Source organism: Polistes fuscatus, unplaced genomic scaffold (assembly GCF_010416935.1).
Source record: "Polistes fuscatus isolate 324 unplaced genomic scaffold, CU_Pfus_HIC Scaffold1, whole genome shotgun sequence".
NCBI lineage: Eukaryota > Metazoa > Arthropoda > Insecta > Hymenoptera > Vespidae > Polistes > Polistes fuscatus.
In genome coordinates, this window is record NW_025112997.1 from 9,295,317 (window position 1) to 9,311,723 (window position 16,407).

General features: G+C 28.3%; 2 protein-coding genes across 4 annotated transcripts; one reads left to right on the plus strand and one right to left on the minus strand.

Moving 5' to 3' along the window:
- The first annotated feature begins 372 nt into the window (after positions 1–372).
- LOC122513330 (farnesol dehydrogenase-like) lies at positions 373–3,660 on the plus strand. Of its 3 annotated transcripts, XM_043629658.1 has the most exons (6): positions 868–953; positions 1,037–1,274; positions 1,733–1,904; positions 1,969–2,095; positions 2,207–2,336; positions 3,333–3,660. In XM_043629658.1, exons 2-6 carry the CDS (start codon positions 1,143–1,145, stop codon positions 3,531–3,533), a joined length of 762 nt encoding a protein of 253 aa, XP_043485593.1. In that variant the 5' UTR covers positions 868–953; positions 1,037–1,142; the 3' UTR covers positions 3,534–3,660. The 3 variants fall into 3 exon arrangements, with proteins under 3 accessions (XP_043485603.1, XP_043485608.1, XP_043485593.1); XM_043629668.1 differs by lacking the exons at positions 868–953; positions 1,037–1,274 and adding an exon at positions 373–632; XM_043629673.1 differs by lacking the exon at positions 1,037–1,274 and having other exon boundaries at positions 735–953.
- Positions 3,661–7,678: 4,018 nt separating this feature from the next.
- LOC122522558 (CAP-Gly domain-containing linker protein 1-like) lies at positions 7,679–15,425 on the minus strand. Its single transcript, XM_043643750.1, has 7 exons — positions 15,369–15,425; positions 15,128–15,289; positions 14,695–14,898; positions 11,758–12,033; positions 10,420–10,545; positions 8,385–8,588; positions 7,679–7,951 (listed from the first exon to the last, which is right to left on the minus strand). The coding sequence occupies exons 1-7, from the start codon at positions 15,423–15,425 to the stop codon at positions 7,679–7,681; spliced, it is 1,302 nt and encodes a 433-aa protein (XP_043499685.1).
- Positions 15,426–16,407: the final 982 nt, after the last annotated feature.

Consider the following 16,407-nt stretch of genomic DNA (forward strand, 5'->3'; position numbering starts at 1 on the left):
CTTTATTATATAATAAATAATTAAATATAAATAATAATAAATCAGATAATTATTATATTTAATAAATAAATAATTTATTTTTATTATTTTTGGTATATTAATACCTATATATCAATACAAATCGCAAAAGTTCTTTTTGCTTTCCGCTAGTCATTCTCATTTATTAAATAATAATATTTAATCAGTAAATAAATATATAAATAATTTATTTTAACAAATTGATAGTGATCCACAAAAAATCACTTATATACGAGTAACTAATACGAATAGAAGGAATTTAATTTTTCCGTTATATAACATCAGTAGCTATGTGCAATGCTACCATGATTGTTCATTCTATGTTTTTTAATGTAGCACAGATTCAAGGTTACATGTTTGATTACGGAGCGAGAAGATCGCAGCGATCAGTAGAGGACGAAATTTCAACTAGAGATAATACGTTCTATTCTTTCTGTATTCATTTTTCTCTTACTATTAAACGAGATTGAGAATTACATAAAATGGAACGCTGGGCTGGTAAAATAGCTATAGTTACTGGTGCATCCAGTGGAATTGGATTAGGAATAGCAAAAGCTCTAGTACAACATGATGTCGTTGTCATTGGATTTGCACGAAGGAAAAATAAAATGCAGGTAATTGTTTGAATTTTATTATTTTTTTCTTTCTATCATTTTTAAACTTGTTTTTATTACAAGTTTGGTTTTAAAACGAGTAGATCGCTGCGATAAGTTGAGGACGTTATTTCAACGAGAGATAATTCGTACTATTTTTTCTGTATTCATTTTTCTCTTACTGTTCAACGAAATTGAAAATTACGTAAAATGAAACGCTGGTCTGGTAAAATAGCTATATTCACTGATGCAACCAGTGGAATTGGATTAGGAATAGCAAAAACTCTTGTACAACATGACGTCGTTGTCATTGGATTTGCACGAAGGAAAAATAAAATGCAGGTAATTGTTTGAATTTTATTATTTTTTTCTTTCTATTATTTTTAAACTTGTTTTTATTACACGTTTGGTTTTAAAACGAGTAGATAGCTGCTATAAGTAGAGGACGTTATTTCAACGAGAGATAATACGTTCCATTCTTTCTGTATTCATTTTTCTCTTACTGTTCAACGAGATTGAGAATTACGTAAAATGGAACGCTGGTCTGGTAAAATAGCTATAGTTACTGGTGCATCCAGTGGAATTGGATTAGGAATAGCAAAAGCTCTTGTACAACATGACGTCGTTGTCATTGGATTTGCACGAAGAAAAAATAAAATGCAGGTAATTGTTTGAATTTTATTACTTATTTCTTTTTATCATTTTTAAACTTGTTTTTATTATAAAAAATAGATCTTTTCTTATTAGGGTGAGTGTAATTGTAAAATGTTAAAATTTATTTTATATAACATTATAAAAAGAATTTTTTATTGTTAATAAAATACATATATTAAAGTTATAACTAATTTATTTAAATAAATGATATGTAATACATGATTTATAAAATAATATTATTATATATAATATGACTTCTCTCTCTTAAAGTATGGATCGCAACGTAATATAGGGGCAAGTTTTTAAGTGTCGGGATCACAGAAACTTTTACAAGAATACAAAATTTCTAGTTACATGCATGAAAATTATTTTGTAAACAGTCTCCATACGTAATGATTTCGATTAGAATTATGTTCAACGTTTAACGTGAACTGTTACTTCTATTATTAAGATAAAATTTTTATTAGAGCGAGATGCAGGATTTTCATGGAAAAGGTGAAGGAAAGTTTTATGCATGCGAGTGTGACATCTCCAATCCTGAAAGTATCGAGCAAGCCTTCCAATGGGTCAAAATAAATTTTGGAGTAGTTCATATTCTAGTGAACAATGCTGGAGTTTTATCAATTAAGAAACTTATGGGTATGAATGAAATATTTTGTATAGAAATAATATTTAAATGAATTAATTAAAATATGTCCTTTAGATTCGTTCAGATCCGATTGGAACAAATTATTTGATGTCAATGTGTTAGGAGTAATCGATTGTACGAAACGTGCCGCTAGAATGATGTTAGATGCCAACATGGAAGGTTGCATTATTAATATCAACAGGTTTGATAGTTTATCTTTATCATTTTTCTGTTCATTGTGTTATTGTTATTATCGATTGTTTATTGATAAAAATAATTGATTGTATCATTCTAATATACTTTCTTAATTCAGTGTGACAGGTCACGACGTAGTTTCTTATCCGGATTGTTCTCTAAATATATATCCAGCAACCAAATTTGCTGTCCGCGCTACCTCTGAGATCACTGCAAAGGAATTGCATGGTAGTAAAATTCGAGTGACGGTAATTATGTTCCCAAGTTTAATATTTAAAAATAAAATAAATTAACCTGCTATAACTAAATTTATGTGAATTTCTGCAAGAAATAATTGTAAATTGTGTGCGTAGGTTATAACAACATACTTTATTTTTTCTTCTATAATGTTATTATAATAGTGTTATAAATTATTCTTTAGTGCGGGATTTTCTAAATCGCGACTCTATGCGGAGATGCAACAATTTTTACAATATATAAAGATTCCTTGACAATTACTTTCAAACATTCATCTGAAACTCGTTTGACAACATTACTAGCAGAGTATGCGGCGAATTATTGATATTGAAAGAGATGATTGTATAGAGTCTATATCGAGGGCAGCGAAAATATCTGCTGGAGTAAAAGAAGTCTTTTAGTTAAAAAATTTGAGAACTTCTGGTTTAATACATTTAATCTCATGAATAGTACAGTGCAAGGATACTTAATTTTCTTCTTTTGTGGGCAGCATCATATATTATACCTATATTAAGCTGACTACATATTGACACCGGTTGAAAATTGATGACTAAAAATAAAGAGAAAAGTCATCGGGTTGGGAAAAAGCACGTGTATTTGAATATTTATGCGATCTTTGCTTTTGTATATATGGGTGATTGACTCAGGGGTTTTGGGATGAGGCGTCAAAGTACTGTCATTCAATTTTGGTTACCAACAGAAAAAAAGAAAAGAAACGTAAATTTATGATTAGGCATGCCGGGCCACAGGTTGAGTATAACTGGTATAATGCATTTATATACTATATTAATTATTATAATAGTATAAATATATATACCACATTATAATATTATATTTTATAAATAAGTATAATTTATAGTCAGCAAATTTTTTATTTCGTATCATTGAAATCAAATTTAAAAAAATATAGGAAACTTTCAATTTATATACAATTATGGAGGGTTAAGAAATTCGTAGAATAAACGCGAATAATTATTTTGTATTGATATTTCTTCCTTATATTACAGAGTGTTAGTCCAGGACTTGTAGCTACGGATATCATGGCAGCCAGCAATTTGGAGATAAAAGATGCACCAAAGGATTTTCCTGTACTGAAACCTAGTGATATTGCAGATGCAGTTATTTACATAATTGGTACTCCTCAACGCGTTCATATTACTGAACTGATTATTAGATCATTGGGAGAACTTAAATATGAAGGTCAATGAAAGGATTAAGTTTAAAATTTGATATGGGTATTATATTGGTATTTCCATGGTTATAAGATAATAAAGGTACAATTTTTGTAGTAATGTAACATTTGATTTTAAATTAAATTAACAATAGACTTACAAACCGGGTAAATTTGATTCCTTTCAAATTTTTTTGCTATACAGGGTGTCCCAGTTAAATAAGGCTACCTAAATATTTTCTTTGTTTTTTATAATGCGATAAACTTTTATAGCATATTTTGAATGATTTAGAAAAAGGTATGTTATAAAAAAAAATTTTTTTACGTCATTCTTTATTAATTTTTTTAGGTCATGAATATTTTTTATCCTATTAACATGTATTTTTTATATTTAACATTTAAATGTACTTGTATCGTTACCTTCAAATGACCTTGAATGCCAAAAATGTGATAAAATTATAAGACTATGTTCAGATTGCATATATACTTACTGTTTATGTTATAAATGTTCAAAGTGATGTTTGTTGGCAGTGATACAATTTCTGAAGCGAATAATCGCAGATTGTGATGTTCTTTTAATTGGTATTACAGTAACACAAGCATTAATTATGCGTTTCATCATATCCTCTGGAGTAGTAAATCGTTGTTAGTAAACTTCTAAGTAGAAGAAACTTTTTCACAAAATAAATCTATTATGGTTAGATTAGGTGAACGTGCTGGCCAAATTGGCCTCCTTTAACTGGAACACCCTGTATATATAAGAATCTAAAATATAATTTTTTTAAATTATATGTTGGTTCTTACAAGGAGACATTACAGTTGAACACTAACGGATTTTTACGGGCTTTGGTATATCAATAGTATACATTTAAGGTGTTATCATGATAAAGTATTTTCAATTGTAAAGTATATTCAACTGTAATGTCTCTCTGTTAGTAGTATACCTATTTTTATGGTTATGAGCTAATTTGATTCATAAAATGATTTTGCCATTAGTTATCGATAAATTTATCATTTGCATAAAGAAAATTTTTATCAGAATTCTGAAAACCACTGAGAATGAAATTGCAATGATTCGAAGACGCGTAATCTGTTTCGTACTCATTTGGATATTCTTTGGACACACTGAAAAGGATCTTTAGTTTTGAGTCCACTATTATGTTTTTCAAAAAAATAATATCAGATTCATAATCCGTGACGCTAAAAACCTCCATATAGGGACTTTGGAAAGGATTCAATCCCTTTTTAACGAACACGTTTGCCATTTTCAGCTTTTCATTCTATTTTTCAACAAAATAATATCAGACTCGTAATCAGCGATCTCCAAAACGCGCAAATACTAATTTTCAATAAAATTAAACTACTAAATTTTCATCTTTTGACCATGTTTTCGGGATTTGGGCACATTGTGCGGTGCCAGTTCACCATTTGCGTGCATTTACACACAAACAATTTCCTTAATTTATACTTGGGTGTGAGCTGCTCGTTTGTCATTTTGGATTAAGCACATTGATTTAACGTTGTCTCAATATATACGAAAACGTGGTATTTTTATGCCGTAAGTCTTTTCCCCGATGAGCCAATAAACGCTTATATACCTTGGCTTAGCCACGACTTTTATTTAATGTAACTGTTACGGACCATTTGGGAAATCCGGAATTATGAACACTGCGTAGGCATTATTCACAATGGTAGGCCTTTTTCGGCAATGTAGGAAACAGAAGAATTGTTACGAAGTTTTCCTAGGAACTGTACATAATACTTTGGTATCCTATAGAATAGGACTACTTAGAATATTATATTCCTATTATAGAATAGGACACTTTGACGTCCGGGTGATTCGAAAAAATTTCTACACTCGGCGCCGGCAGCGCTACGTCGGATTTTTCGCTTAGCGCCGGCTGCGTTCGCTTACGATCGGTCGTTCTTGAAAGTAGTAGTCCGGTATGACGGTCGAAATTTCGACATTTTCTCATGAATTTTTTTAAATATGAAAATATAATGCGATCGTTTCGAAATTTTTACATGTTTTTATAGGTGTCTTGAAATGTACAAAATAAATTTCTTTTAATTAATTTTATATTAATTTGTCAATAATTTTGTCTGTCTAAGTTGAGCCCCCGAAAAATAGTTGAGTTGTTTCGGAGAAGCACACAACCTTCCGTAGTCATTTGAAATAAAAAATTATAGAGATTATTTTTCTGTAGGCTTTATTCTAATGAACTATTCAATAATATTCATATTAAAAAAAAATAAAAATAGCAGACTTATAAAAAAAAGGTTTTCAAAATTGAATTTTTCTTTTGATAAATTTTTTAAAAAAACTAATTTATCATAAAAAATGTAATGTTTTAAAAGTTACGTATTTAGCTATGTGTGTTTAAAATAACAGGTTCAATTTTTAGCCTAATCGGTGAATAGTTTTAAATCAGTGCTTCCCCGAAATTCCGTAATCGTGATTTAGAGAAAAACGAGATCAAAGTTTTTCATAGTTTCATACAATCTACAGCGCGCTTTTTTCTTTTGGCTATAATTTTGAAAATATTCTAAATTTTGATCAGAAACCTTTAGAAAATATTTTTAAGATGTTTTTCTTGCAAACAATGTAAAAAAGAATCAATTTTTTAAACCTGTTACACCGGCCTACTACCTAAAGTTATCGGGAAATACATAATTTATGAACGTTCATGAATATCTATGATTGCTCTATTTGTAAAACATGCAGTCTTGTGGCAGCCCGCTTAAGGGACATCACTAGTGCGAAATTTTGAAAAGTCGATTTTTTTGTTGTTGCATATTTCGATAGTCTATACCTTTAAAAATAACATACAAAAATTTCAAGTGTCTATCTCAAATAGTTTTTGAGTTACATCCATCTAAGGAACAACATATTCTTACCGTACAATATCAGTAACTTAATCTTTAAACGCGTTTATCTCGAAATTACATTTTTCAAATTTAATGCAGTTATAATTTGAAGACAAATCATCCGATCGATTTGATTCTTTTTGCAGCTTCTTTTATATATGTTTATCCATACCAAGAACCTCCAGTTTTTCGATCGAATATAAAATGTAATTTTAACAGGCCAGAAATCATCCAATTTTCGTCAGTAGTTTCGGTACTGTTTTTGGACCCTTGGGAGATTGCAAATAACTTACTAAATTTTCAATTTATTTATCCAAAAATTTTATTATGTACTTATTATAAATCCACAAATATTTCCTTCAAATATTAAAAAATTTCATGCAGTAATTTTCTTTAAAAAAATTCCACAAAAATCACCTTTGTTCAGGAGGTTACACTAGTGGTGCTCCTTTATGATTCTTTTGAATATCCGAACCATTCTTACCTGAGTAAATATCCTTTCTTTTCTGTGAAATCTATTCTCAGATATCTTTATCATCGGTTAACACGATCAGAAATTTTCCGTTGCGACAAATTCTTTAAATATTCTGACAAAAGACGGAACGGACGTGAATGGGTGTAGCCGGCGATATTGCAACTTTTGTGACTTAAACCACTGTGGTGTCATAGTGTTAAATTAGTATGCAAGCAATGTTGAGAAAAATACATTATCGGGCAACCGAACCCCCCCCCCATAATCAGTGTTGATTGTGAAGGAGGAGGGTTGGTTGCTGGATATCTAAGAAATGTGATAATTATGAATATATTTTCTTCATTGCCCAAAAATGCCTGCAATTGTGAAAATGCCTTGCCAATGTCTATAATTCCGGATTTCCTAAATGGTCTGTAACAAAACCATTACTTTTCGTCACATCAGCCTATCCGAAATTATGAGAGGACTCCATATTGGAGAAATTTTTAACGTACATACAGTTACTTTAAAATAAGAACGAAATACTTTTTTTAGAATGTTTAATATTTAATGAGTTTAATATACAATATTATTCGATCATAATTTAAATAACATTATTAAATAATAATACATAATAATTTTTCAAAGTATAAAGGAGTAATTAAATCTTAATCATTTCATATGTAAATAAAAAACAAAACATTTGTCATCTTCGTTTCATTCCTTGTAAAGATTGAATAAATGAAATTATTATTTAATAAAAAAAACAACAGGAGAAAAAGAAACAACATTGTATTCACGTTTATTTACAAAAGATGAAAAAAGAAGGAAGGAAAAAAAGACACCTCCGACTTTACTCCAGTTCAATCTTGGTAAAAGTTCTTTCTACGCCTGTTGCGATCTGTGTTGACCTTGGCTTGACGTGCAGCTTCGGTGGCCTTGTCAGCAGCTCGCTTTGTGTTTGTCAATTCAATCTTAGCTGAATCAAAACGTTTTATTAGATCTTCAACCCTTCGTTTCGATGCCTCGAGAAGATCTTGTTTTTCTTCGAATTCTCTCTGAGCACCTTCAGCTGTCGTTCGTGCATTTCCCAAATTCAGATTTGCTATTTGTATTGCTTGCGTCAACGTTCTGACCTACAAAGTACGTTTTTGTTTATTTTTTTTTAGTGTTTTTAGTTCATCTATCATTTGTTCTATTTACTAAAAAATTAAGAAAATTTTGAATTAGAATATTTATATATAATGAGTATTCCATAACTCGAGATTCATGCATTTAAAATTGTGGGTATTGAAATAATTTAAAATTGAAATTTGTAGTAAGTTTTAAACAAAAAATTTAAAATATTATGAATTTGTTATTTAGGTTGTAAATAAATATATATTTTAAATATATAAGTTGTATATAAATATATTCAGATTATATAAATATATATTAAGAATAAATATATAATATATAAATATTTATATAATATATATGAGAATATATTATAATATGTTCGACGTGTTGCATATAAGTGGACGCATGCAAGATTTATAGAAATTTAAAAGAATAGATTATTATTCTGACCTGTTCTTGAGCTTGCCGTGCTGCTTGCATTGCAATATTGGTGTTTTCTTGATTACGTTGTAGCGAAGAACTTTCTTCCTGAACTACGGTCTCTGCCTCCTTTGTCTCTCGTTCGAGTTGCTCTACCATTGCTTCTTTTGCAGCAAGTGCTGCTTCTGCTGCTTTTGCTGCCTGTATTGCTTTTCCTGCCAGTTGATTTTTCACCTAAACATAGCAATCCGTAAAGGTTTAGTGTTATGTTTTTAATTTTTCATATATATTTATTTATTTATTTATCTTTATTTTTTTGTTAGTTTTTATTAATTGTTTATATGATTATGTACATAATAATGATATATCATTTAGTATATTCTATTTTGGGACGTTTTTTACCTGTAGGTAAAATTATAAAAATAGGATTATTTAATATGCCAAAATTTATTAGAAACTTTACCTAAATTTTAATTTTAAATATGTATTATTTCTTATTATATGTACTATCATTAGTCCTAGATTTTCAAATGTTTGTTATATATAATACACTTTATTATTATATAATGATGGTGATAAAAATATTTATTTATTGAAAAGAAAAATTGAAGTTTTAAACTTAATATGAAAATATTTTTTTTTCGATCGAACTCACTATTTTTTTTCAACAAACTATTGAAACTTAAAAAAGAATAAGCTCAAAACTTTTCAATCCAGCCTTGTACATATTATAATTTTTATTAATAGTGCATCGGAATAATTTTCCTGTATTTTTTTATGAACAATTTAGAAAAGTTATTCTTTTCTGATAGGACCAATTTTTCTCTAAAATTCGAAGGGAACGATGATAAAATCAAATGATTGGTACTTCGCATATATTAGAATGTAGAAAATTGTTCCTATACGATTAATCAGATCACGAGATTAGGCACGTGCTTAGTTACAATCTAACGAAAGTGATCACGTGCTGTGAAGTAAATTAAACTGCTACTATCTGAGAATTAAAGAAAAAATAACTTTTCGAAGTGAGAGAACGGCTAAGATAGCATAAAAATATAAAAGAAATTCTATACACTTTTAAATTTTATTACAAAAAAGGGAAGAATCCGACTCAAGCTGGTATACAAATTTATGAAGTTTATGGAACATGATATAGCATCAGTGCGTGCCATACAAAACTGGTTCAAACGTTTTCAATCTGGAAATTTTGACGTCAAAAATGCACTTCGCTCTAGTCGACCAATCGATAGAAAAATCGATAAAATGATAAAAACAAACTGAGTAAGACAAACACATTAAGAATCATCATATCGGTAAAAAACCAAAAAAATCAACCAAAACAAAGTTTTAAACTATTGGAAGAAGACTGGATACAAGATAAGACAAAAATTTGTTTTACTTTTGCATTAAAATAAGAAGAAACTAAAAACAACTCAATTTCTAATTTTATCTATACTATTTCTTTTTAATTTATCCAAATTTATTTAGTTATATAACGAATCGTTAACCCTTTACTACGCACTCCAAATTTTACACGTCAAAAAACTTGATCACACACATACATATATTCATATTTATATATGTATAAATGTACCTATATACATTTATATGTGTGTGTGTGCATTTGTATAATGTTCTAGAAAGGTAGAAAATCAGCGGACCGTGACAGCACGTTTATGCCTGACTCACGATTTCAATGTAAATGTCAGCGAGAACGTAAATCGAACGTATCAATGATAAAAGATTTTGAATGTGAGATCTTTTAAAAAGCTTATCGCGACGAACGAGGAAAGCATTAATAAAGTGTGAGAATCTTTCGGAAGGTAGATGCAACATGCAAATATCTCTCTTTTAATAAATACTAATAACCAAAAAAGAAACGAAATAATTTTTTGTGGTATAAGACTTTCATATTTACTCGAATTTAATAATTGAAAGTAATTTTTGTCCAACCAATTTATAATGTTTATTTTTAGAGAATAAATACGACACGTCATTTATTTTTTATATTTATACAAAATATTTTTAAATTATGAAATTTATTGTTCTTGTTGATGGTACTTACTTGACGAGATGCTTGCGCACCTGCGATATTTTGAGCATCCTGCGCGGCTTTGGCATCCACTGCAGCTTTTTGAGCAATATCGACGATTTGATTTACATTTTTTAGACTCCCGTCTAACCTATCATTCTAAATAAATTTTTATGTTATTTTTTTATATAATGAAAGATATTTCTTTCATAATATTTTTGGATTATAATTTGATTAACCTGATTTATCTTCCGTGTCTTTCTATTCTTCTGTGTTGCATACGAGTTCTTAAAAATAACTAAAAACGATATTATTTAAATCAACAGGATGAATTGAAATAATTTTGTTTCAAATGAATGTTTGTCACTAACGTGTATATACAATTAACAGAAGAATTATCTTCATTCTTTAATGGTATCTTCTCAAAATATGTTCCTCCATGACGAAAAAATATTATATGCAACAAAGAAAATCTTTAGAATGAGATAATGTAATTTTATTTGTATTTTACGTGAGAGAACATCGCAGTCGTTTTAATCTGAAATATCTGAAGTTGAATCATAAATGTTTACATAGTCTAATTATTAAGTATCTATACTAATTTCAATGTTGTGTATTATATGTGATTGTGATGTATTAATTATAATTATTCGAAATTAAAAGTTTTATGGATTCTACTATAAATATTTTATAATACTTGAACTATAAATAATTAACAAATAATTGAATTATATTTTATCTATATATTAAAAATTTATTTATAAAGTTAATATATTAACGCGCGCAACAATAACAAGAGCCATTATTTCTGTATATGTAAGTAGTATAATGCATTGCTTCGATCAATTGTAATAGTATAAATTTAATAAAAGAAAAACTTTTTTTTATATGGTAGAAATAAACTTATCTTTATATTTTTTTTATAATATATGATATTTATACTAAAAAATTAATTTGTATGAAAAGTTTTAAGTTTAACATAGAAATAATTTATTTTTCGTTCAAATTTAGTATTATTTAAAAAAAATGGGTTTCTTTTTCATGGCTCAAAACTTTTCCTCGTAGATTAAATCGTTAGACAGAGGTGAGTAAAATGAAAATAAATCTATACTTTTATTTGTTTTCTTAATAGAATATACAGCACAGTATCAATCGTATGAATATCATTATAAAAAAAAAAGAACAGGTCGTCAGAGATCTAAGCAATTAAAAACTAAATAAGCGTTCTCTTTACAAATTTATCCTAAGTTGATTTAGAAAAAAAATGTCGCAACATTTTCACGTTCAAGTTAACTTTCTCCTTCTTCTTTTCTTTCTTCTCCTTTTAATTATCTTTCTTCCAATTTGTCGATATTTCCGGTCAGGATTCACCGAGGTTTTTGCACGTAACAAGGATTTTCTTTTGTTGCGATTTGCATTGGCTTTGGCTTCGTGTGCAGCCTCGTTTGCTTTGGCCGCGGCTCGATTCGTATTTATTAAATCTTGTTTGGCAACTCGTAATTCGCTGTTCAGTTCTTCGAGACGTCTCTTAGCTGCCTCGAGTAATTCTTCCTTCTCGTGTAAAGACTTCTGTGCACCGTCTGCTGCCAATTTGGAATTAGCTGCGTTTCTCTTAGCCGTTTGCATTGCGTGTGTGAGCGTCTTCAGCTGTGATCGTGATTTCATTGGTCAATCAATAATTTTTGGTATTATTAATTTTCATTTATATATAATTAATTTTATGTGATATGTTTTTCTTTATATTAAGCTGATTAACCGTTCGAGGACTACGAAGTGGGATAGTGATTTCATATTTCGCGTTGAAAAGTATCAAACGGTTAATAAAAAATATGTTAGGATGTTTTAATATAATTTATGTTTACACAAATAATAAGGTAAGAATAATAGTTGGTTGATATGTAAATAAATAAGAATTTATAGAGTATTTGTTAACCAATTGTAAATAAATAATATTAGTATAATTAAAATGATGTGAGAAAGTATTTGTAAAGAAGTAAATCGAGCCTGCAAAAGGGAGGGTAAAAAGATATACGTTGATAAGTTGAAGAGTTTTGAGTCCAGTATAATAAAAATCATTTATTACAATAATATTGTCTTGATCGATAAATAATTTGTAAATGTTTATATATAACCTATATAGATAAATATATGTTATTTTTAAATAAATAATATCAGTATAACGACAAACTTTATATTGAGTTGCCCTATAACCAATATGTTAACCTCTTCAGTAAGTATATATATATATTCAATAAATAAATTATATAATTTTTAAATATTTTTGTTCTTTTTTATTGATCTTTTGGCAGGAATTTGAGTTTTGTAACAAGCAGAAACTATCGAGTTGTACATAGGTATTTGATAATTGATAGAAACGAGAAATGCTTCATGAAATATACAATTCCCGTTTTATTTGATAGATAATAATTAGATAAAAGAAATAATTAAAATTAATAAAGAATTTCTTCAGAAACTAACATTCAGTTTTCTCAAGGGATCGTGACTAAAAAGTTAAAGAAATAGTAGTGACGACAAGAAAAGTGTTTGAAAAAGATTAGAAAGCGTTTGTGACTTGGTATAGTGACGTGAATCGAACAAGTTGCATATTTTTAGAATGCATACTACGATCTCTTGAATCTGATCGATCTATCTTTGTCAATCGTTAACTATGATGTAATTTAAATGAATTTTTGTTATATTTAATTAGCTTGAGAATTAGTTTAAATGATTCCAAGATGACTAAAAAGAAATTTTTGAAATAAGGCTTGAAATGATTATTATTAGTAAAATAGATATTAAATCTGTTTTTACAATTGTTTTCGTATACATTATTATAAAATTAAATCAATGAAAAATCAAATGAATAAAAAATAAATGAATTTTGATTTGTTATAAATGTTGATCAAGTAGACAAATGTAATGAAGAAAGAAGGTTAGAAGTTCTAAGTGTTAAGCCACAATTGTATTCATTGCTTGTTAAGAGAATTTATATGTATTTACACATTGATATTTTTTTTTTTAACTAGAACTCAGATAATCATTAGACGGATGCAAAGGAGGGAAAGGGCGTAGTCGGTTAGCATACGAAAGAAGTAGTGTGTGTGAATACAAGGAAGAGAAAGAGATAGATGAAGTATTAGAAAAAAACAGAGAGACAGACTAATAAAAACGGGAAAAAAATAATAAAAAAAGACAGAAATAGAATAATGAAGAAAAAGAGGGAATAAGAGAGAAACGAAGAAAGAGGAGAAAGACAGCATAATAAAAATAAGATAGAGAGAGATACAGTAATAAATTGAGAGAGAGAAAAAAGAAAGAAAGAAAGAGAGAGAGAGAGGGAGGGAGAGTAAAGTTACTTCAAATATAATTGATAGCTAACATAAATAATGCTTTATATTATAGAATACTATAGTTAACAATATTATTAAAAAAAAAGAATACTTTATAATGAAATTTGCAATAACTCGGCTGTCAATATTTATTCGAAAAATAAAGAAAAAAATAAAAAGAATATAGAGAAGGGGAAAATATAAGATAGAAATATCCTTGACTTCTTTTAATTCCTACAAAACGAGGATATATCGATCCTGGGAAGACCTAGTTATCTTCTCTAATCGTTTCCCTTTTCTACGTATATATATATATATATATATATATGTACGTATGTACGTAAGTAAACTAGCGAATGGAAAAAGTATGACTACAATATTAAAAGAGATCAACCATAGCCTTGAGCTACGCAGTTATATTTCCAAAGAGATATTGCGTAGGAAGTTGTAAATTTTTTCTGACTAAATTCTTATTACACACTTTAAATGTACACCACCTTTATATCAATTTATTTACTCGTCCGGAAAGTTCACGCCGATTTATAAGTATATGCTTGATATTTATTTTCAATGTACCTATTTATCGAAATTTTCAAATTGTATTTTTGTATTTTTCATTAAAAATCGGCACGAACTTTACGAACGATCTAATCTATATTTATATCGTATTTTTCCTTTTGCAATATTTACCAGATATTTTAACAGATTTAATTAAAACGTGCTCGTAGTTTAAATTATACAAAGTTCAGTTTTTGTATCACGTGATCCTGTATTCTTTTTCTTCTTTTAATTTTCTGGGTTCTTTCTTCGAAATTGTTGATTTTGTCTCGTTGGTTCTTTGTTTTTTTTTTTTAATTTTTCTAATCTTTTATTTAAACATTATTTTTTGTTTAATTTATAATTATCTTCTTCTTGTTCTTTTGTTATTTCGAAGTTTCTAAAAGATTATAAAAATTATATTTTTGTTAAATATTTATACCTGCTCTTGTGATTCTCTGACAGCCTCTACTGCAGCGTTAACGTTAGATTTCGCTTGCTGCAAGGATGCCATTTCTTCTTGAACGACCGTTTGAGATTCCTTAACTTCTTCTTGCAATTGTTGAACCATCGCTTCTTTTCCCGATAATGCTGCTTCAGCAGCTCTCGCAGCTTGTAACGCCTTCTCTGCCAATTGTGCTTTTACCTAAATTTTAATTTTCATTATTTTTTGTATCCTCATCAAATTAATATTACAAATATACAAATAAGGTCGAATTTTTCTTTAAATTATACAGGAGCTTACTCTACACAATCGAAAGGATAACACACACGCGCGCGCGCGCGCGCGCACACACACACACAGACACACGCACGCACGCACACAAATATGTTTAAATATTTGTATCAAAATATAAATTAACAACAATAAGTACTTGATGTGCTGCTTGCTGACCAGCAATATTCTGAGCTTCTGATGCAGCTTTGGCCTCCTCTGCAGCTTTTTGAGCAATGTTACTAGCTTTTTCGATAGTTTTTTTCGAATTTTTCGAATGACAAGATGAACCATTTTCAACTAATCGAACTTCCCTATGATTCTTACACACACACAATTTTCATGAAATATAAATAAACAATTTTATATACAAAGATTTTATTTCTTAATATTAATGTTACCGATTCGAGTGAAGGTTTTTGAACTCGTTCGCAGTCAAGCTTACCGATCATCAGCATGACTGAAACATGAATGATCGGTTATTGTGGTTAAGATGACAACAAAAATGATTTTATATTAAAATACTTACCAATATAGGATAAAAAAATAATACGATACATTTTAAGCCATAAATCGTGCCAAAGACGATTTTATAAATAATTTTTGTTTGGAAGCCATGTTTCGTTTTATTAAATTCGATCGATTTGTGTCAATCGATTGGATGTATTGGTTAGAACGCATCTATCGAGCAGGTAAACGATTGAAATACGATTTTATCGAATTGTCTCTACGAAATCTCGATATATTTATATTTATAACCAATGCTTTTCTTGTAAAAATAAAGGTACCTGAACTCTTCTCCACTTCTTGTCAAGCTTTTTATTAAAATATTATTTAAATGAAATTTAAAACTATTTTCCTCGTGCCGCGCGAATCTGGTACAAAATTAAAAATAATTTTTTTTTTCTTTCTTATTTATATATTTTTATTCTTTCTTGAATATTTTTTGTTCGCTTTTGAAATATTACAAATATCGTAAGAAAGGTGCCAGAACGCCGTTCCAGTGCATTACATTACAATAAAAAAAACATTGCTTATAATTATAATGTAATTATAATCAACTGTAATTATAATATAGATTTAATAAAGCAATTATAGATAGAAATCAATATAAATATATCAAATAATAAAAAATAAACAAAACTTTGAATGCATATACCACAGAATTATATAGTGAATAAATAAATATAAATATATATATATATATATATTTATTGTACTATAATTTGAGGTATGAAAAAATATAAATATCTGGTATACAGTACTATTTTTTTTAAGTAACAGTAACTATATTTATATACAGAACTTTCGATTGTATTTTTATACATATATGTCCTAATTAAAATCAATGAATATATATCATATATATAATACTTTCATTCTGAACTAATCGATTCTTTAAACGATCATAATTTTTGTGTGTGACCTCTTAACCCCTTG

Excerpts from the sequence above, each read along its gene's own strand:
- LOC122513330 (XM_043629668.1), top strand. The coding sequence starts at position 501 with ATGGAACGCTGGGCTGGTAAAATAGCTATAGTTACTGGTGCATCCAGT. Across the intron at positions 1,905-1,968 it reads ATCAATTAAGAAACTTATGG|ATTCGTTCAGATCCGATTGG; the intron begins GTATGAATGAAA and ends TATGTCCTTTAG. Across the intron at positions 2,337-3,332 it reads GTAGTAAAATTCGAGTGACG|AGTGTTAGTCCAGGACTTGT; the intron begins GTAATTATGTTC and ends CTTATATTACAG.
- LOC122522558 (XM_043643750.1), bottom strand. The coding sequence starts at position 15,425 with ATGCTGATGATCGGTAAGCTTGACTGCGAACGAGTTCAAAAACCTTCA. Across the intron at positions 15,290-15,368 it reads AAAAACCTTCACTCGAATCG|AATCATAGGGAAGTTCGATT; the intron begins GTAACATTAATA and ends TGTGTGTGTAAG. Across the intron at positions 12,034-14,694 it reads TCAGAGAATCACAAGAGCAG|CTGAAGACGCTCACACACGC; the intron begins GTATAAATATTT and ends TCACGATCACAG.